This window comes from Vombatus ursinus, unplaced genomic scaffold (assembly GCF_900497805.2).
Source record: "Vombatus ursinus unplaced genomic scaffold, bare-nosed wombat genome assembly UNPS02005659.1, whole genome shotgun sequence".
Lineage (NCBI taxonomy): Eukaryota > Metazoa > Chordata > Mammalia > Diprotodontia > Vombatidae > Vombatus > Vombatus ursinus.
The window spans coordinates 23146492-23168417 of record NW_020945437.1 but is presented as its reverse complement, the minus strand read 5'-3'; the positions used below and the strand labels follow the sequence as shown (position 1 = coordinate 23168417).

Below are 21926 nucleotides of genomic sequence, written 5' to 3'. Positions count from 1 at the left end.
GGGGAAACCATGCAGAGGACGAGAGGAGGAGGAGGAAGGGAGGTGCGAGGTCGGGAATGCAATGTGGGGTGGTATGGGAGTGCCTCCCGGGACTACCAGCAATCAGATTTGCAAGTGACTCCAGGAACTAGAATTTAGAAAGTTAGTAATGGATTGACCTTAGAAGCGGGAATGTCTGTCAGAGCTGGGAGAGACCTTAGAACAGGGACTGTCAGAACTGGGAGAGACCTTAGAACAGGGAATGTCAGCGTTAGGAGAGACCTTAGAACAGGGAATAGCAGTGTTGGGAGAGACCTTAGAACAGGGAATGTCAGAGCCAGAAGGGCCCTTAGAATAGAGAATGTCAGGGTTGGAAAGGGCCTTAGATACCATCTAAGGCTATGGTTCTTGGAGAAACTTAGACCTAGAACACTGCACTAGAATTTAACTTTCTTTTGAGTCCAGCAGGCTTTCTACTCCCAGGCTACAACTTTTAGCATGTGAAAATCAGTATCTTTGAGTGTGTGTCCAAGTCTCAGCTTCTTCCTCTATTCTTCCCTCTCTCTCCAGTCTCCCAAAGAACTACCATCTCATGTTATTAAAATTTTAGTTTTAGTTCTTAAGAGAATTGAGTGGGGGAAGTAGAGAAGAGGAAACCTAGTGATGGCTGGCATAGGATCAGTGTTCCGCCCATTGCATTAGTTTCATCTTGAGGTGGTGGTTAGTGTGGGCTAGTTTTTCCGAAGGAGAGCTCCGGAGCTCTTGAGGACTCTTAATATTTCCATTCAGTTTATGAAGTGCTATGCTGCATACACAAAGATATCGACCAACCTGCCTCTCAAGGAATTTACAATCTAAAGGGGGTGAAGACCCACCCTGGCACATTACCTACTACAGGAAGGGGAGAGAGATGAGTACAAAGAAGAGTTTCAGGCAAAGTGCTATTGAAAATCTGAGGAGGAAGAGAGAATTTTCCAAGAGAAGTGAGAAGGAATCTTAGAGTTCATTTACTCTAATACCTTTCATTTTTAAGGCTAATATTAACTGATATTTTTATAGTGCTTCAAGGTTTGCAAAATATTTTGCTTACATTATCTCATTTGAGCTTCCCAACAATCTTGTGTGAGATATTATGAATATTATCATTTTTTTTTTCATTTTTACAGATGAAGAAACTGAGGCTTTAAAAAGCTGTCACCTGCCCAGGAGCAAAACTGAAACCTATGTCTTTTGATTCCAAATCCAGTGGTTTTCCCAGTGCATGTGTGGATATTCCTTTGAGGTCCCTCCCTCTCCAGACCTTGGGATCCATTCCATTTCCTAATCTATGATCTTTGTTATGATCCTATACTCCACTGGTCGAATTTCACACCATGGAAAATATGGCATCTGCTCTGTTCTTGAAGGGAAAGACTTGAACATGTAGAAATATCAGACCCTTTAAAATTTGTAAGAGTGGGGAGCAGCTAGGTGGCGCAGTGGATAGAGCACCAGCCCTGAAGTCAGAAGGACCTGAGTTCAAATCTGGCATCAGACCAAACACTTGACATATACTAGCTGTGTGACCTTGGGCAAGTCACTTAACCCCGATTGCCTCACTAAAAAAAAGAAAAAAAATTTGTAAGAGTGATTTGCTCACAACAATACTATGAGGTAGGTGGCGTAGTATTATTATCCCCATTTTACAGATGAGTAAACAGATGCCCTGCCAGAGATCCTCAAACTAGTAAGAGACAGAAACAGGTCATTACACCTCTTCATTAAACTATAGCTGCCTTCATTGAAGCATATTTCGTTCAGTGACCAACAGAGAACCCTTGAAGTGTTTTTTTGAGCAAGGAAATGATATGGGAAGACCTCTGCCTTAGGAAGATAACATGCATTACAGAGGAGGGAGAGGCAGGGAGACCAGCCCTTGCTGTTATGCCACATAGAAACACTGCAAATCTAACAGATTTAGCCAGACACTAACTGCTAAGGTATTGTGGTGGATAGAGCGCTAGGCCTGGAGTCAGGAAGACTCAAATCTGTTCAAATCTGTTCAAAGAGTTCGAATCTGGCCTCAGACATTTACTTCTGTGTGACCCTGGGCAAGTCACTTAACTTTCAGTTAAGCCTCAGTTTCTTCATCTGCAAAATAAGCTGGAGAAAGAAATGGCAAATCTCTCCAGTATCTCTACCAAGAAAACCCCAAATGGGGTCATGAAGAGTCAGACATAACTGAACAACTAATTTGTTACTTGTCCAAACAAATTAGCCTGTGTCCAAGCAAAATGTCCCTTATCTCCTTCAACCCCTACTGGGTATATATATCCTAAGTAGCTGCATACTCCTGGTTCTGTCTGTAGTCCTAGAAATAATGTTGGCTAATACTTAGCACCATCTTTATTTGTTCTTATGAATTCTAGGTCACTTTCTTTCAATGTTCCCCATCTCCTTTAAATCTTTAATTGGTCTTTTCTGGTTAGTTTTAAGTTCAAAGCTGCAGTTCCCTTCATTGCTTTCTCTGTGCTCTGAGCAAAGCAAGTCACAAGTGTGTCCACTGCACTGTTTTTATGATGATATGGTTTCTAGCAAATGTCTGGGTAGTTGAAAGTGAACGAGAGAAACCTCTTCTATCGTAGGATCTTCAGAGTTGAAATTAACGTTAAGGTCTTCCAGTCCACCCAGGAATTCCCTTCATATAGATTTAGAGCCAGAAAGGAATTCTGAGGGCCAAGCCCTTCATTTTATGGCTGGAGAGGCTAAGTATTTTGGATAAAGGCACACAGGGAAAAAGTAGAAGCAGAACTTCTACACACTCTTCTGACTGCCCAGCCCATACTCTTTCCATCACACCGCCTTGCTGGAAGGCATTGAAAAGGATTCAGTAAGATATTTTAAGCTAATAATCGGGGATGGCTGGTGGGGATGGGGTGCCCACGTACAGGGGCAGGAGAGGGCAGACTGTGATGAAGGAACAGCAGGTGCATAATTTGCTAGTGTGTAGAAGAATGTGTGAAGAGGAGTGTGAGAGAAATATGGCTGGAGAGGAGGTAAGTTAGAACCAGATGAGGGCCTTAAACACTAGTTCAAGAGCATATTTCATTCAGTGAGCAATAGAGAGCCACTAATATAGGAAGACCTGCCATTAGGAAGATAAATGGATTATAGAGGAGAGAGAACAGAGGCAGGGAGACTAGCCCTTGCTGTTGTGCCATATAGAAATAACTCCATTATCACATTACTTAGTGCAGAGATCATCATCCCTTTTTTATGAGTCAAGAAATTGAGGCCTTGAGAGACTGAGTGTCTCCATGGTCAAGTTTGGCAGAGCCTAGATTCAGACTCATGTGTTCTCCTTCCAAATCCCTGGCTTTTCTGCTATGCTATTTAAGTGCCCCTGCTAGACTGTAAATTCCACGTGGAGAGGTCCCAGGTCCTTTCAAGCTGCCAATCTTAAGCATCTCTCTGTGCTTTGTATTTCCTACAATTTGCTACAATTTCCTAAGCAAGTTGCTTATGGTCTGTATGTGGTAAGTATTACTGACTTGAATTCAACAGTATGAACAATGTCATGGATGTGGAAAAGGTGTGTTCAGAAGATAGCTGAAGTGTTTGAAATGAAAGTGGAGGGGAGTAGTATGCGAAAGGTCTGGAGGGCCTTGAATGTCAGGAAGAAGAATTAGGACTTTATTTGGCAGGTAATAAGAAGTCATGTGTTTGAAAGATTTTTTTTTTTCCCATCTGAAACACTTTTTCTCTTCCGCCCTCTCTCTAACTCAGAAAAGTGGTCCCTCTGCTGTTAGTAGTTTCCTCTTCCCTTGAGATAAGTTGCAGGCTGGTCAGCAGAGAGGTTATTTCCCAACTTGGCATTTAGCTTGTTGAACACACTGGGCTGACTGATAGGACCCTTCAGTAGCTAGACATCCCTGAAAGTTGCTAGCTCTTATTCCCTGGGAAAAGAAAAAAAGAAAAACAATCAAAATTGAGAGGTGGAAGAGACACTGGAAGATAGAATATAGAATGCTGGAACAGGAAGTGACCTTACAACAGAGACCTTAACTGTTAAGAGTTGGAAGAGAGATTAGAATTTGAGTTACAAGAGTTATTTTTATCTGTGACTTGGATAAAGGCATTGTGCTTATAAAATCGTCAGATGATGCAAGCCTGGGAGGCGCAGCTAGTATGTAGGACCATAAAATCAGGATCTAAAATAGTCTTGACAGACTAGGACAATAAAATTGAATCAAGATCAGTATAAAGTCCTGCACATGAGTTTAAAACATCAACTGTACAAGTTAAGGGATGGGAGAGATATGGCTAGAAAGCAGATCCTATGAAAGAGAGCTAGGAGTCTTAGTTAACTTTAGGGTTTAATAGGAGTCAGCAATGAGACAAGGCAGCAAAATCCTAACTTGGTATTATATCGTATTGTTAGAATCAGAGCATGTGGAGCAAGGAAAGTGCTAGTCCCTCTGTCTTCTGTTTTGGTGAGACCATGGAATGTGTTACTGGAGAAGGGGATCTGTCTACAAATAAGTGAAAATGTCTTGTAGGATAGTGACTTCCCTGTCATTCTAGGTCTTCAAACTGAGGCTGGATGGCTACTTGCTAGGGATGCTACAGGGGAATTCCTAGACACCCTCTGATGTCCATTCTGATTTTGAGAGTCTTTGTTTCTTTGTAAAAAATTTAGTTATTATCAGGGCAGATTTTTCAGAGCTAATATAATTTTTCTAGCCTGCTAATTTTTTTAATGACATTTTCTTTTTTTCTTTTTTTACAAATTTATTTATTTTTAGTTTTTAACATTTACTTCCACAAGATTTTGAGTTCCACATTTTCACCCCATCTCGCCCCTCCCCCCACCCCAAGATGGCATGCATTCTGACTACCCCTTCCCCTAGTCTGCCCTCCCTTCTATCTCTACCCCTTTCTCTTATCCCCTTCAGTTTTCCTGTAGGGAAGGATAGATTTCTGCACCCCATTTCCTGTATTTCTTATTTCCCAGTTGGATGTGAAAACATTTTTTTTAAACATGTGTTTCTAAAACTTAATAACATTTTCTAAAGCAGAGGAGAGATACCAGAGTGGGAACTTGAGAAAATAAGATAGCTACAATAGATTCTGCCAGTAATTTGTGTTGTGTGGTCTAAGCTTTCACTAGCATACAGGATGACTGAGGATGAAATGATATATTGAGGCATTGAATGATCAGCAGAATTGGTTCTTAGTGAGTTTAGATCCTCAGTGATTATATGGTCTGGTTTAAAGAACTCAGGATTTGGAGTAGGAGAACTTGGATTGAATCTATGGCTCTTACTCCCTGTGGGACGGTGGGAAAGCACTTTCCCTTTCAGTACCCTGAGGGTCAGAGAGGCCTCCTCTGTAAAATGAGGTACTTCTCCTGTGACCTCAAAGAAAATGAGAGGTGTAGACCCCAATCCCTGCTCTGGAGACAGTAAGCAATAAGGTGTCCACATGGGCATGAGCATCCACCCACACATATTCTCTGTGTCTCTCTTCCTCTCTCCCTCACTCTCTCCCTCCTTCACTTTCTCCCTCTTTCCCTCTCTACCTCTCTCCCTCCCCCTCTCCTTCTCTGTCCCTCTCTGTCTCTTTCAGCTGCTTTTTCTGCCTTTTTTCCCAGGGACCATGGAAGAAAGAACATCGTGCTGCTCTAGTACCACCCTGTTCCATCAGGAAGAAGTGAGTGGGATCACATATCGGATCCCAGCACTACTCTATGTCCCACCAGCCCGGGTATTGCTGGCCTTTGCAGAGAAGCGTTCCACAGTAGATGATACAGATGCACTTTATCTGGTGGTGCGACGAGGACAGAGGGTGGGCCATTCTGTGCAGGTAACTGATCCTTCCATTTTGGCAAGGCTTCTTGGAAAATTTTCTCTGAGGGTCTCCAAATAGAGAACGCTTGGAGGGACCTTAGAACATAGAATGTTGGAGTTGGGAAGGAAGGGTCCTCTAGAGATCATTCATTCAGCCCTTTGTTATACCCAGAAGAGAACTATAAGCCTCGAAGAAGTGGGTCTGAGCCCTCTCCTGGGAACTCTGGAGTCACATAGAGGAAGGAGGAATTCTAGTCCTTATCTCTCTCCTCACAGCCTTGTCGAGGAAGCAACCACATATAAGAGATTTTGGAGAAGACATTTGTGCTGTAAGGGGGAGCTAAGGTCCCTTTTAGCTGTAAGAGTCTAAGAACCTGTGCATCCCTGTGGGAGGAACTCGTCAAGAAGCTAGAGTACTCACAGTGGGCCTTTTCCCAGGGGCAGGGCAAGAGCCCAAGGCCGAGGGCCCAACTTCAGGGTTTGTGATGATGAGGACTTTCTAGGTATTGTGGCCAGGGCCTTGGGGAACATCCAGACCAGTGCTCCCTTGACAGATGAAGAAACTGAGAGCCTGAAGACAGTTCCAAACTAGTCACCCTGTCAGAGGTTACATAGTAGCTAAGACAGCTGAAGTTTGAACCCAGGTCTTCTGAGTCCAAATCCAGCACTTGCTCCACTGTCCTCATTGAATAAGTGAATGGGTTGTGTGCACAGATGTGTTGTGATGTGGGTTGTGTTGGATATGACTGCAGAAGAGGGGCCTTAGCACAGGACAACCAGAAGTCTTAAGGGTCCTTTGTCCTTGCTTCCTGCTTTTAAAGAACCAACAACAAATCCAAGCACTTTTTCCCCTGCAGATTAAAAATGTCCTGTCACAGAATCATAATATGTTAGGTCTGGAAGGGATCTTAGAGATCATCTGATCAGACAGCTTATTTTATAGCTTAGGAAACTGAGACTCTTTTGGGAAGTGAATCATCCAAGGTCACAGTTTAAAATAGATGTAATGACAACAGCAATAATAGTAATCACATTTATATAGCACTTGGTAGATGCTAAGATTATCCTCATTTTACAGATGAGAAAACTGAGACAGACAGGTCAAATAATTTGCCTAGAGTCACACAGCTAGTAAATATCTGAGGCCTGAACTCAGTGGTACATAAATATTGTTGTTGTTGTTATTATTATTATTTTCAGTACTACTACCTCCTACTACCACCACTACCACTACCACCATTTACACAGGCAAGTACATTCTCCTATTTAATTAGAATATAACTCTAGTGCTGGAAGGAAGCCATGAGATATAGTAGAAGTTCCAAACTTGAAGTCTCTGGAGATATATTTGAATGCCAGCTCTTTTGCTTTTAGGCTGTGTGACCTTAGATGGTTAACTTCCCCTCTTTTGGCCTCCGTTTCCTCAACTGTAAAATGAGTAGTTAGACCAGATGATCTCTAAAGTCCCTCCCTGATCTAATATATGATTCTAGGAAAGCGCAGATTAGAGACAGCCAGGTGGTGCAGCAGATAGAGCACTGAGCTGGAGTCAGGAAGACACTCTCTAGGTGACCCTGGGGCAGGTCACTTAATCTCTGTTTGCCTCAGTTTCCTCAACTGTAAAATGGGGCTAATAATAGTACCTACCTCCCAGGATTTTTGTGAGGATCAAATGAGATATTTGTAAAGCACTTAGCACAGTGTGTAGCACACAGTGTGTAGCACATAATAGGAGCTTAATAAATGCTTGTTTCCTTCCCTTTCCCCTCAGGTCTGCCTTACTCCCCAAAACATATTCTTCCATTCAGTGACACTGTCATCTTGGCTATCCCATAAACAAAACACGCCGTCTCCCAGCTTCAGGCATTCTCTCAGGCTGTCCCCCATGTCTAGAACACTCTCCTTCCTCTGCTCTGACTACTGACCTCCCTGGCTTTTCACCTTCTACGGGAAGCCTTCCCTAACCCCTCTTAATTCTAGTGCCTTCCCTCTGCTAACTGTTCCCTATTTATCCTGTAGAGAGCTAGCTTCATATATTTGTTTGCATGTTGTCTCTCCCATTAGATTGTCAGCTCCTTGAGGGCAAGGGCTGTCTTTTGCCTCTTTTTGTATCCCAAGCACTTAGCACAGTGCCTGGCACACAATAAGTACTTAATAAATGTTTCTTGATTGACAGACTGTCTAGCCCTCTTACACCTCACCTGCCCCCGTGTGCTCTGATCTGGTGACACTGGCCTCACTTCCCCCTCCTTGCCTTCCCTTGACTGTACATCCTCACTGTTGTCCCTCTTTCTTTCCTTGAATTCTCTGTCTCTTCTCCTCTCCACCTCCTGGCTTCCCTGAGGTCTCTGCTAAAAGGCCCACCTTCCACAAGAAACCTGTCTTAGTCCCCCTAAATGTTAGTGCTTTCCTTTTCACATTTCCCCTGTCCATTCTGTCTGTATCTTGTTTGTCCATAGTTGTTTGCCATATTGTCTTCCTGTTTAAACCATGACCTCCATGAGAGCAGGCGCTGGGTTTGTTTGGTTTTTACCTTTCTTTGTATCCTCCGTGCCTAGCACAGTGCCTGACATATAGTAGGAGCCTAATAAATGTTTGTGAATTTGATTTACCACTTCCTGGCTGGGTAACCTTGGGAAATTCACCAACCTCCTTGAGCTTTAGTTTCCTCATCTGTAAAATGGATGTAATAGTGAGTTATCTTTATTTTCAAGGCAGTATGGTATGGTGGGAAGAGCCCTGGGTTTGGCATCAGGAAATCAGCTCTGATATTTACTAAAAGCCTGATTCCAGGGGTCTCTCTTCACCCCTCTTCATTCTTAAAGTGAGGATAATAATCCTTGCGTTATTTACTTCAGGGGACCCCTTGTGGGTCAGGTGCTTTATCACCTTTACAACACTATAGAAATGTGAGGCAATATTACCTACACTATTTACTGTATAGGGTTGTTGTAAGGATGAAGTGGGATAATATACTTTGTGAGAACATCCTGTAAATGTAAGCTTTTATTATTATAGCTTCCCCTCTTAACCTTTGTTTTTCTAGATGGAAGAGGATTGGCTTTTTTTTTAGTCTGTTTTCAGTTAAACAAACAACACATTTATTGTTTCAGCAAACGTTTCTTGAACGCTTGCTGTGTATAAGTCACGTCTCCTAGCCATCGCCCATATTCTCTGTTTTTCTCCTTTGTTCTTAGTGGGGGCCTCAGGTGTCCCTGATGGAAGCCACGTTACCTGGATTCCGCACCATGAACCCCTGTCCTGTATGGGAGCGGAAAAGTGGGCGGGTCTTTCTGTTCTTCATTTGTGTTCGCAACCACGTCACAGAGCGGCGGCAGATTCGTTCAGGGAAGAACGCTGCTCGATTGTGTTTTGTGTCCAGCACAGACCATGGACAATCTTGGAGCCTGATTGAGGACTTGACTGAGGAGGTCCTTAGTGAGGAGATAGAGCACTGGGCTACGTTTGCTGTGGGACCTGGCCATGGGGTCCAGCTACAGTCTGGGAGACTGGTTATCCCTGCCTATGCTTATCACTCAGCCCGCTGGTCCTGCCTGGGGCCCCCTCTCTGGTTAAGAGCCAGGCCCCATTCTCTGATGTTTTACAGTGATGACCTGGGTGCTACGTGGAAACATGGGCAGCTCTTCCGGTCTGGGCCGACCATAGAATGTGAGGTTGCAGAAGTGATGAATTCGAGTGGCTGCGCGGTGTTATACTGCAGTGCCAGGACCCCTGGTAGGTGTCGGGCTGAAGCGCTCAGCACAGATCTGGGGGAACACTTTCAGAAACCTTCCCTGGTCCGGGAGTTGCATGAGCCCCCCCATGGTTGCCAGGGAAGTGTTGTGAGCTTCAGGCCCAGGAGAGGCCTTCAGGAAGATGAAGCCCCAGATGGTGGCAGTGACCTCTCTAGCCAGCCAGCATCTCTGGTCAGCACTGCTGGACCAGAGCAGAACAGCTACAAACCTCCAAGTTCATGGCTCATTTATTCCCACCCAACAAGCAAGAGATGTAGGATCGACCTGGGCATCTATGTGAACCAGGCCCCTCTGGAAGCTGCTCCCTGGTCCCAGCCCTGGATTCTCCACAGGGGGCCCAGTGGTTACTCTGACCTGGCTGCCCTCGAGGACGGCTTGTTTGGGTGCTTGTTTGAGTGTGGGGAGAAGCATGAGTATGAACAGATCGCCTTCCATATGTTCACAGACCGAGAACTTCTGAGTCACATTCAGGACAGCTGCTCAGGCTCAGAGAGGGCCAGCTGCTCAAATGTAGACTAGCTTTGGCCACCCCCCTTCCCCCCAAGAAAGGAGTGGAAACCACAGCTGCCTCTCTCCTATCTCAGGGTAATGGGGGCATAATAATAGGTAGCATTTGTATGTTGTTAATGTCTACAAAGCATTTTATCAATATTATCTCATTTGACCCTCATGACAGCCCCACCCAGTAGCTGCTACTAGTTATTGTTCCCATTTTACTAGTGAGGAAACTGAGGCAAACAGGTTAAATGAATAGTCACATGGCTATTAAATCTCTGAGGTCAGATTGGAACTTGGCTGTTCCTGACTCCAGGACCAGAGCTCTATCCAGCTGCCTCTAGGGAGATTTAGAAGTTAGAGTTATTCCATACCTCTTTTCCGGTTCTTACTTTGCCTGGCTGCTTCATGCATTTTATTCCTTATCCTCCTCCATCCCTTCTCCAAGGAGCAAAAGGGACCAATTGGCATTTTGCCAAGATCTGATGCTGTGAAAAGTGCTGGATAGGGAGTTTCATTTCTGGCCCTTGCTCTGATGCCAATTCCTGTGCTGACTTGCGTACGTCATTTCTCCTCTCAGTGCCTCAGTGTCCCAGAGGTTCTTAAGATGCATAGACAGGAGCAAACACTGATAGTCTGAGAAGGAAAGAAATGAGCAAGCTGAACTCTGAAATTCTATGATTCCTTTCCTCATCACTGTTGGGAGATGCGAGGGGCTTGGACAGTCCTAGCCTGGCCGTGAACTCCTGCATAATCAATATTTAGAGACAAGGATCTGAGTTGAGCTTGCAAGTATTTATTAAACTCCTCGTATGTGCCCGGCACTGTGTCAAGAGTAATGGGTACAAAGAAAGACACAAACAGTCCCTGCCCTCACATAGCTCATGTGAACAGCTGTGTACGAACAAGCCATACCTGGGGTAGAGTGGGGATAATCACAGAGGGAAAGGGGCCCGGGAGAGGCTTCTCGTCCAAGGCGGGACTTTAACCAAGACTTGGCGACGAGGTGAGCAGGGAGAGGATTCCAGGCATGGGAGATACTCAGGGCCATGGAGACGAGAGTCAGGGATGGCACTTGTTGAGTGAAGATCAGCAAACAGGCAAGTATCCCCGGATTGTAGAGTAAGTGCAGGAGAGCGAGGGGTAGGCAGGCTGGGAAGATAGGGAGAGGCTGGGATGGGAAAAGCTTCAGAACTGCTTTAGGAAGGGCACCCCGAGGGCTGATTGGAGGATGGACCAGAGTGGGGAGAGACTGACAACAGCCTTTTGCGGTAGGACGTGTGTGAGGTGATGAGTTGGGGAGAGAGGTGACCAGGGCAGAGTTGACAGGATTTGGCAAGAAATTGGATGTAGGAGGTGAGAGATGGGGAGGAGTCAAAGACAGCCCCTTGGGTTATAATCTTACCTCAGGCACTTGAAGCTGAGTGGCCTTGGCCAAATCCCTGGCCTCCCACACCTGTAGAATGAGAAACCCAATAACATCCCTTATGTGATTGTTGTAAAGGAAACCAGGGTCACACTGCCCCCGTTGTGTAGTTTTTCTCATGCTCCAAGGTCATCATTTTACTCCATTGAACTGCCTTCTTAATCTTTGCAGCTTCTTTCAAGCTTCCCTCTTTTCCCCCAGAAACTCTTCTTTCCTGGCTGGGGAAAAGGCAGGAACCTCATCATCAGAATGATCTCTTCCCTGGCTCATGCCTTTGGCCAGGGTTGCCATGAGAGAGGGCGACTTCTTGAGAGGGTCTCATTTTGCAACAAACTCAGATCAAGGGCAGGTAGGTGGTGCAGTGGATGGAGTGCCAGGCCAGGAGTCAGGAAGACCCGAGTTCAAATGTGACTGTAGACACTTACTAGCTATGTGACCTTGGGCAAGGCACTTAACCCTGTTTGCCTCAGTTTCCTCATCTGTAAAATGGCCTGGAGAAGGAAATGGCCACTTACTCCAGTATCCTTGCCAAGAAAACACCAAATGGGGTCACGAGGAGTTGCAGGATGCAACAGCCACAGCAGATCAAAGACTCTTCATCAGGTAACTGCAAAGGAAGAGAAGAGGAAGGAAGATTAAATGAGAAAATGTCATCTTTGAGAAAGTTGCTAGATCATAATGATGATAAAGCTGATATTTGTATGACACTGTAAGGTGCCTGTAAGTGCTTTTTGTTCATTTTCTCCTCCAGATATCAGTGAGGTAGGTAGGACAAGTATCACATTTGAAGGATGAGGAAACTGAGGTTCAGAGAGAAGAAGGGACTTATCTTAGGCTTTGCCTCTCAGAAGTGGCAGGTCTGGGACTCACACCCCCATGTTTTTAATCCAAGTTTGGCTCCCTTTTTACTAAGCCACACTGTCTCTCAAGTTATCACCCATTTTCATATTTCTCTTAATAGTCTTAGAACAACAGAGTTTAGGTAGGTGGGGCAAGAATCATTCCCTACATAGATGAGGGAAATCTAGCGAAGAGGTTTCAGAACTAGGGTTTGAACCCAGGTGTGCTGACTCCTACATAATTCCCAGTGTAATAAGTAGCTACAGCCAGTCTTTACAGTGCCAGCTGAGTCCTGCTAGCCCTTTGTGGGCAGGACAGGCTTGGCAAACAAGCCTCTCTTGTAATGTTGCTGTGCTCTGGGCTCCTTTCTAACGTTTTTGTGTTGTCTGCGGTTTTATGATACTTAACTGACAAAAAAGTGATATGCCTCGTCTCTTCCTTATACCTGACATCACTGAGTCTCTTTCCTCTGGCTACAGCTGGAATCCCAGCTTAGATTTGGCAGTTTTTTGGGACTTCACACTTGGGTTTCACACTCATGCAAGCCAGTCCCTGGGTGTAATAAAATTTTGGCTCCAGATGCCCCACCCATACCCTGGCCCATTTCAGTCACCCTACTGGACCATCCATGCCCTGGCCTTACCAGTAGGTCTTAAGAAGGGTGTGGATCTGGCCTTAATTTAGGGGCATAGTGCAGCCTTTCAAAAACCAGGCCTTGCCCCAGCTTGTCCCTGGCTTAAAATCCCACCATGAGAGATCAGTCAGTCACCAAACATTTGTTAATGCTTATCATGTGCCTTGCAAGCACTGTCCTAGGAATGCACAGAAAAACACAGCAGTTCTGGCCCTTGAGAAGCTTACATTCTTTACTTCTGCTCCTGAAGGTGTTCCTCTTCAAGAGAGCCTTCTTACATACAGGTGACCCAAAGAGGGGTCAGAGGTGGATCTGTTTTTCTTTGGTGTCAGATGTAAGTGAGGAAGCCCCTTTTACTGAGGCAGTCTACACCTACTCTGGACCTCAACCTTGAGTTCTGAGAGGTTAAGGGATTTCACTGAGCCAATACGTGTTAGAGCTGAGCTTCTTGACCAAGGCCAGCTTTCTAGCCGCCAGGCTGCAGTGCCCAAAGATGTCCACCTGACTCCTGGCTATCTCTACCTGAATGCCGCTCTGACCCCTAATCATCTGCCCCTCCTCACCCCTCTCAGGTCTGCTGATGTCTTCATCATCCTCCCAGTCCCTTGCCTTGGAAACCTAAGGATTACTTGTGATTCTTAACCTGCCCCCAAACCCATACATTTAATTAACTTCTAAGTCCTCTTCGTCTTCTGTGATCTTTCTCACTTCCATCCTCTCTCCTTCACTGTCCCCGGCAGGTTCAGTCCCTCGGTGCCCTCCACCTTGACCATTATAAACAGCTTTCTGATTACTGTTTGGTGTAGCACAAAGGGTATTGAGTTTGTGACTCAAAGGACCCACTTTGACCTCTGGTGTGTGTCTTGATGCCTGTGTGACCCTGGGTAAGTCATTTCTTCTCTTGAGGACTTAGTTTTTTCTTTTGTAAAATGAAGGGGTTAGACTGTAAGACCTCCAAAGTCCCTTCCAACTCTAGTCAGTGATCTTAGGAAGGACTTTCCCTGCCTCCAGGGCCTGTTCCCCTCCAGTCAATGCTGCACATGCTGCCTAGGTTATCCCCCAAACCCTCCAAGGTGTCCTGGGTCTAGCCCATGTTGTAACAGTTGCTTCTGCTCAGCATTTCTTCTCTCTTTCTGGAGATTGAACTAAGACTTTTGTGATATCCCTTTAAACCAAGAAAGCTCAACTGGAACCTAATTCAGAGACAGCTAGGTGGCTCAATGGGTAGAGAGCCGGGCCTGGAGTCAGAAAGACCTTAGTTCAAATCCAGCCTCAGGCACAGGCTGTATGACTCTGGGCAAGTGACTTAATCTCTGTTTGCCTCAGCTTCCTCACCTGTGAAATGGGATTAATAACAGCACCTACCTTGCATGGGTTGTGAGTTTCGAATGAGACACTATTTGTAAAGCACTTGGCACAGTGCCTGACACACAGTAGGTACTTAATAAGTGCTCGTTAACTGGCTGACACCCAGCAGTTTCCCACATTAACTAGGAAGAAGGGCAGAATTGAAGAAGCCAGGTGTGCCTTGCTTAAGGACAGCCTCTCCACAGAGGCTGATTGTTCTTCCTTCTGCTGCCGTGGACTGAAGAAGGTGATGCCTGAGATCCGGTGAACTCTCTTGTTTTCTTTCCTCTGTTGTCCTTGCCCATGGGTGCTGTTGTCCCTGCCCACGGGTGCTTCTGTCCCTGGGAGCCTTGCCTTAGGCCTTCTCTTGTGTAAGTTGAAATGTGCTGTAATAAAGATGTAAGCTTTAAGCCTTGCTAGACTACCTGACTCATTTTTGAAATTTTTTGCCACAGTATCTCTATCTCAAGAAAAAATTGGAACATAACCAGAATAATTATTATAATCTACTGCTCTGACCATGTCATTCTTCTCAAACACTCTCAGTGGCTCCCTGTTGCCTAGAGAGTAAAGTAAAAACTCCTTAACCTTCTTTTATAGTCTGTCTCCAACTTCACTTTCTAGCCCTATTTTCACGCCTTCATCTACTCTTGATTTAGCTGATCTCTAGTTTGATCCTTCCTTTTTCTACCTCTATGTTCATGCCAACTTTCCTGTTTCCTCACTCCTGCCTTTTAAAAGCCTTTTCTCCCTTTTAAGCCCAACTTAGGAGCCACCTACCCCATGGATCCTTCCCTGATTACCTACAGCTGAAAATGATTTCTCCCTCTTCAGAAACTCCTAGGGCATCTTCTCTGACCCTGCCCTTCACTTCTAGACCCTTCCATAGTGTATTGTACTTAGTTGGTTTTATATCATAGCTTTCTGTTCGATTATAAACTCCTTGGGGGAGGATTACATCATTTCCCCACTTCTATAGGCCTAGCTCTGAGGACTTCACATTTGAAAGCATTCTTGTCCAATAGAATTGAGTTGAGTCGAAGATACTGTTGAGTTGAAGGAAGGAACGTGGCAGCCAGCCAAAATTCCAGGGTGACTGTGGACAGGCAGAAACAATGTAACAAAAACGTTGAGCGCCATTCTGGGAGGGACCTTAGGAAGTTAGTCCGACTACCTCATTTTACAGATGAGGAAACAGATCAGCTTGGTTTGTGCCTCTCATGTATTTAACTTCTATTTTATATGGACTGGGTCTGTGATTTCATTGACATATGTTGTTGTTTGCCCTTTGTTCTTGAAGAGGACCAATGACGTAGGGAAGGTGGTATCTTGACTTGTAAGTGAATTGGATTTAAGTGATTTAAGTAAATCTTAAGTAATTGGATACTTAAGTATCCACTTAAGTAATTGGATGAAGGATTTAAGTCTGTGACTTCATGGATATAGGGAACTCCCAGATGAGTAAGCTCCCTCCAACAATGCAGGTTGGCACCTCTGCCCAGCATTGAAGGCAAGGAAGTTACTTATTCAACACCCAGCCAGTATCCAAGGCAAGACTTCAACCCAGGTCATCCTGGCTCTGAGGCCAAGTCTCCATTCTGCTATGTGTGTCCTGTTTTGTATTCTAATTGTGTATATATCATGGGAGACTGGAACCCAAGTCTTCTCTTGACCAGTCCAGAGGCCTTTCACTATATAAGGTGTCCCAGAAATCTTTAGTGCAGTTTTAAAACTTTAAAGCTTAAAATTGCACAAAGACTTTTTGGATACCCTTTACTAGACTGCCTTTTAAACCACCTAATTTAAAGATAGCTGAAACCTAATCCCACAAGAGAAAAGCAGTCACTTTAGGTAGGGTCTCCTTATGCTCGTGTCTCCCCTTGGAATCTTGACCTAGACCTATGTAACTTTCAAGTATGATGGCCAAATTCATCAGGATGTATTAGAATGTTATGTTTGTGTGGGGGGTAGGGGGTGGGCTTGCTTAGACTGCAAGGATTTTCGGGTTTTCACTTAGCTAAGCCCTCCCGTCTACTTTCCCCCCTTCCAAAACCATTCGATATTTCGTTGCCTTGAGAGTAATTATTAAATTAATTGATTGAAATTAATTGATAACTCAAAGTCTCAGCACTCTCATTAGGTTTAGGCGATTCCTTCCCCTTTCACTTTGAGGGAGTATTAAATGAAAAAGGAGATTTTCTTCTGGTTTTTGAATGGTTTAGGGTATCTGAAATTATGGTGAACTAAGAAGAAACTCTGGATGTAGAATCACAAGACTGTTTCTTTCAGGCCTTTTAAGTAAATCCCTTCTCTGCAAGGCTCAGGTGCCTCTTCTGATCCCCTAAAGTCCTTTCCAACCCTGCTATTTTATGTTCTGAGGCCCCTTCCAGAGCTAATGTGTTTCTACGTAAGATCATTTCCAGTTCTCAGTGTTCTAAAGTTCTTTCCAGCTATGACATTCAATGTTCTAAGGCCCCTCCCAGCTTGACGTTGTTTTCTAAGGTTCCTTCCAATGTTGACATTCTGGGACAAATGGTCACTTTACTTATTAGTGTCTCTGACATTCAGTACAGTAAGAATTTAGAAACCGAGCCATTCCAAACATAGACTCTTTGGTCACCAACTGGGCACAGAGTCAGAAGGGAGAGCCTATACTGCCTCTACCTTATCCATTTGACGGAGCCAAGAGCTCCAAAGATAAAATCAACAACTGGTGTGTGTGGAAGTGTGACAAGGCCAGGGAAACTGGAGGCTGGGAGACTTTCTGAATTTCGACACAAGACTGACTTGCCAAGACTTCTCAGTGAAACGAGATAGCAACTTTTCCCATCCCCACCCTAAACTTATCACCTGCATTTCACAGAATCCTAAGACTGAAAGGAAGGGCCCTCAGATGGCATCTAATCTAACCTGTTCCTGAACGGGGAATTTCCTGTTTTGTTGTTGTTCAGTTATTTCAGTTGTGTCTGACTCTTCATGACCCCATTTGGGATTTTCTTGGCAACAGTACTGGAGTGGTTTGTCTTTTCCTTTTCCAGCTCATTTTACAGATGAGGAAACTGAGGCAAACAGTTACGTGACTTGCCCAGGGTCACACAGCTGGTGAGTGTCTGAGGCCAGTTTTGAACTGAGGTCTTCCTAACTCCAGGCCCAGCGCTTTGTGCACTATGGCACTCCCCAGCAGCTGCCCTTCCTTGTTTTTACACAACCCTGTATTTTCCATTGTATATCTCTATCAGTTCCTCCCAGAAAAGCAAAAAATTTCCACAAAACTAAATAACATTTACAAAAGTGTCTGATGTTATATGTAGCTAGTTGATGAAGTGATTAGAGTATTGGATTTAGAATCAGCAAGACCTGAATTAAAATGCTGCTTCAGACTCTTACTAGCTGTGTGATCCTGGGTAAGTCATTTTAATCTCTATCTGACTCAGTTTCCTCATCTGTAAAAGTAGAATAATAATAACACCTACCTCTCAGGGTTGTTGTGAATATGGAATGAGATAATGTATTTTTATAAAGCTCTTTACAAACCTTCGAGGGCTTATTAGCTAGCTATTAGTGTTCTCAACCCCCTAAAGATATCTGATTTTCAGTTTACTTTTGGTAGTCCATATTTTCAGAACTAGAAAGGACTTTTAGGTAGGTGACACAGCAGATTTAGTACTGGGCTTGGAGCCAGGAAGATCAGAATTCATATTCAGCCTCACCACGAGCTAGATGATCCTGAGCAAGACCCTTAACTTCTGTCTGCCTCAGTGTCCTCAACTGTAAAGTGGGGGTAATAATAGCATCTGCCTCCCAGGGTTGTTGTGAGGCTCAAATGAGATATTTGTAAAGTGTATAGCACAGTGCCTGGCACATAGTAGTCACTTAATAGATACTCCCTTTTGTCCCTCCCACCTCTTTAAATATGTTACTGAATTGTAGTAGAATTTAGACCTATATGGGACCCATCCATTATCTCGAACAAAGCTTCTTAACTTTTTTTGTGTCATGGGGCCTTTTGGCCACTTAATGAAATGTATAGATTTCTTCTCAGAAGAACATTTTTCAATTCATAAAATAAAATACATAGGATCACAAAGGGCACCAAAGGTCAGCAAAAATAAAGATGGAGTTCATGGATCCCCTGAAATCTCTCCATTGCATTGACCCAAGTTAAGGACCTCCAATCTGTTCTAATACCCTTACTTCATGGAGTAGGGGATTGGGACCTCAAGAGATTAAGTGACTTGTCCGGGGTCACACGGTTAGTAAATAGTAAAACCAGAGTACAAACCAGATCCTTGGGATTTAGATTCGGATATCCTGTCTCCAAATCCAACGTTCCTGTGTCGCTGCACCAGAACTACCTCCCAGAGAATGTTAGATGTGAAGCAGACTTTAGAGGTGATCTAGTTGAAGTTCCTCATTTTACAGAGGGGGAAACTGAGGCCCAGAGAAGGAAATTGACTTCTTCACATGAAAGTTGTCCAAGAAAAAAATATTAACACTAATATTGTACTCTGCCTCTTTAGACTCAAGTCTGCCAGAAACAATTTTGTTTAATTTATCATTAATCTAATAGATATTTCTATCTTAGAGAGATGTCCAGACAAATATAGCCCCCCATGTTCTCTGACATGAGTTCCTGCCCCAAGAAAGTTTTGTTACTATTTATAGGAATCCTGAGGAATATGGAACAATATGGAACAATACAGTTCTGGGTTAACATTCAGAATTATTGATCAGCCTGGTCACTACCCCATTCCTTCTGGGCCACTCTGCTTGAAGTGGAATCAGTGGAACTTTTCCCAGAGATCTCTGTGGAGCATCTAAATTGAATAGACAGTGGGGAGGTTGTCTCTATTTCGGTGGAAGAGGGCACTTCCCTCCCTGTGTTCTTGCTTAAGGTCATTTCAGAGGTGGGGAAGGCAAAGTCTTATCTCGATAATAATAATAGCAAACATTTATTTAGTGCCTACTATGTGTCAGGCACTGTGCTAAGCACTTTACAAATACCTCATTTGAGCCTCACAACAATCCTCGGAGGTAGGGGCTATTATTATCCCCATTTTACAGATGGGGAAACTGAGGCAGACAGTGGTTAAGTGACTTGCATAAAGGTTAAACAGCTAATAAGCATCTGATGCCAAATTTGAACTCCTGTCTTCCTGACTCCTGGCCCAGCGCTCTATCCACTGAGCAATCTAGCTTAAAAAAAAAAAAGTTAAATTTGGTTATCATTCTGAATCCCATTTTCCTAAGAAAGGCCTCAGCTTTTGTTCTTATTTCCCTCAAGGGAAAAGTCTGCAAATGGAGTTAGACTGGAGACATTTTTAAATAATTTCTTATTTATTAATTTTCTTAATAAAATTTCTTAATATTTTTAGAGAAGCTAAAAAGGAGATTTTAAATATCTTTCCACAAGCGTTGCATATTTTCTGCCTTATGAGCATTATCATGGAGATAAGACAGAAGTCAGACTCTTTCCCAGAATTTTTAAGTTTAGGTCATGTGGAAAAAGAGGAAGCTAAATTATGTATAAGAGTGTTGGCCCTGGAGTCAAGAAGACTTGAGTTCAAATCCAGCCTTAGACACTTACTATATGTTTGACTTTGGGGTAGATTACTTAATCCCTTTCTCCCTTTCCTCAACCATAAAAGGGGCATAATATGAGCATCTAACAGGATTATTATAAGGATCAAATGAGATATTTGTGAAGCACCTTGCAAACCTTAAAGCTCAATATAAATGCTAGCTATTATTATTATTGTTGTTGTTCTCATTGTGGGAGAGGTGGCTGAGAAGAGGAAGGAGGAAGAGCATCTGTCTTCCTGAGTCACATGGAAGTGAGAAGTTGGGTGGAGTGTTAGAGGGTATGCCTTGGCAGAGGGCACCCATCTACCCACCTTGGCTAACTGGACTCTCGAGGGTTGCTGCTGTGCATGATGGTGATTAGAGGCTGAGGAGTGACACCCCTCCCAAACACTGGTGGGATCTGTGAGGAATGCCAGTGGAAGCAGCCTCTTGTGGGGTGGGCTGATAAGCCTCACACTCCAGGTCCCTGACACCTTCCTTTTCTCTTCCGGTGTCCCTGTCTGGAGAGGAGCCCTCTGTTGTTTGTCTGAACCATCTGTTTCATCTCCTCACTTGTGGGGAAGGGAAGAATAAAGGTTTTATTCTGTCCACCCCAAGCTTCTCACTCTTGTTAGCTTGACTATGAGCTTTTTCAGTTGTCTGATACTAAAAAAAAATGTTGATGCTGTCTCTGGCTAATGACAGTGACTTAGAACAGCTTTGGAAAGAAGTTTTACCCTGTTAAAGAGATGGGAGACACTATTCCTTTTCAGTGCAAACTATGGAAGGTCAGAGAGGCCCATGGCTTTCCATAGAGACAGTGCCAGACCTAAACAATTGTCATCTAGACCAGTGCCCTTGAAACTTTATTGATCAAGCATCCTTATAAGTAAAAAATTTTTTAGCATATACCATACACACATATATAACTATAAAGTTACATATTAACACATCTCATATAATATATGGGGCAGCTAGGTGGCTCAGTGGCAGAGTGCCGGGCCTGAATTGAAGAAGATGCATCTTCCTGAGTTCAAATCTTGCCTCAGACACTTACTAGCTGTGTGACACTGGGCAAGTCATTTAACCCTGTTTACCTCGGTTTCCTCATCTGTAAAATAAACTGGAGAAGGAAATGGTGAACCGCCCCAGTGTCTTTCCCAAGAAAATCACAAATGGGGCGACAGAGAGTCAAACCCAACTAAAATGACTGAACAACAAATATAATATGTAATTATATGAAATTATAAAATACACATGGTACTTTGTATTAATATATTAAGTATAATATAACTCTACACAAAACAAAAACTGAAAAGGACGCAATGAAGATAAAATAAATGATATTTTATGTATGTTTAACTGTTTCTCTTTCGTAGTCATATCAGTTGTTTGAAGAAAACAATCAATAAGCATTTATTATGCATACTATGTTCCAGGTACTATACTAAGTGCTAGGGCCACAAAAAGAGGCAAGTAATATTCCCTACCCTCAGGGAGCTCATAATCTAATGGGGGAGACCATAAGCAAACAATATATAAACGAGCTAGGTATAGGATAAATAGGAAACAATGAATAGAGAGAAAGCACTGGAATTAGGAGGGGTTGGTAAAAGTGCCCTGAAGAAGGTGGGATTTTAGTTGGGATTTAAGAGGAAGCCAGAAGGTTGAGATGAAGAGGGAGAGCGTTCCAGACATGGGGGACAGCCAGGGAAGGTGCCTGGGGCCATGAGATGAAGGGTCTAGTTCATGGAATAGTCAGGGGCCCATTGTCACTGGACCAGAGCCTATCACGGAGTAAGTTGTAAAAAGACTGAAAAGAGGGGAGTAGGTTATAAAGGGTTTTGAGTGCCAAACAGAACACTTTGTATTTGTTCCTAGAGACAGTATTTATTGAGCAGGGGGTGACATGATTGGAAAATTACTTTAGTGTCTGAATGGAGGATGGATTGGAGTGGAGGGAGACTTGAGGAAGGCAGGCAGACCCACCAGTAGGCTATTGGAACAATCCAGGCATGAGGTGTGGAAGGTCTTTTCTAGAGTAGTGGTCATGTCAGAGG

At 43.9% G+C, this 21926-nt stretch overlaps 1 protein-coding gene across 1 annotated transcript; it reads left to right on the top strand.

The window, feature by feature from the left end:
• Positions 1 to 4962: 4962 nt before the first annotated feature.
• NEU3 (neuraminidase 3) lies at positions 4963 to 11898 on the top strand. The gene is made up of 2 exons (XM_027848024.1): positions 4963 to 5823; positions 9005 to 11898. Exons 1-2 carry the CDS (start codon positions 5443 to 5445, stop codon positions 10079 to 10081), a joined length of 1458 nt encoding a protein of 485 aa, XP_027703825.1. The 5' UTR covers positions 4963 to 5442; the 3' UTR covers positions 10082 to 11898.
• The last annotated feature ends 10028 nt before the right edge of the window (positions 11899 to 21926 follow it).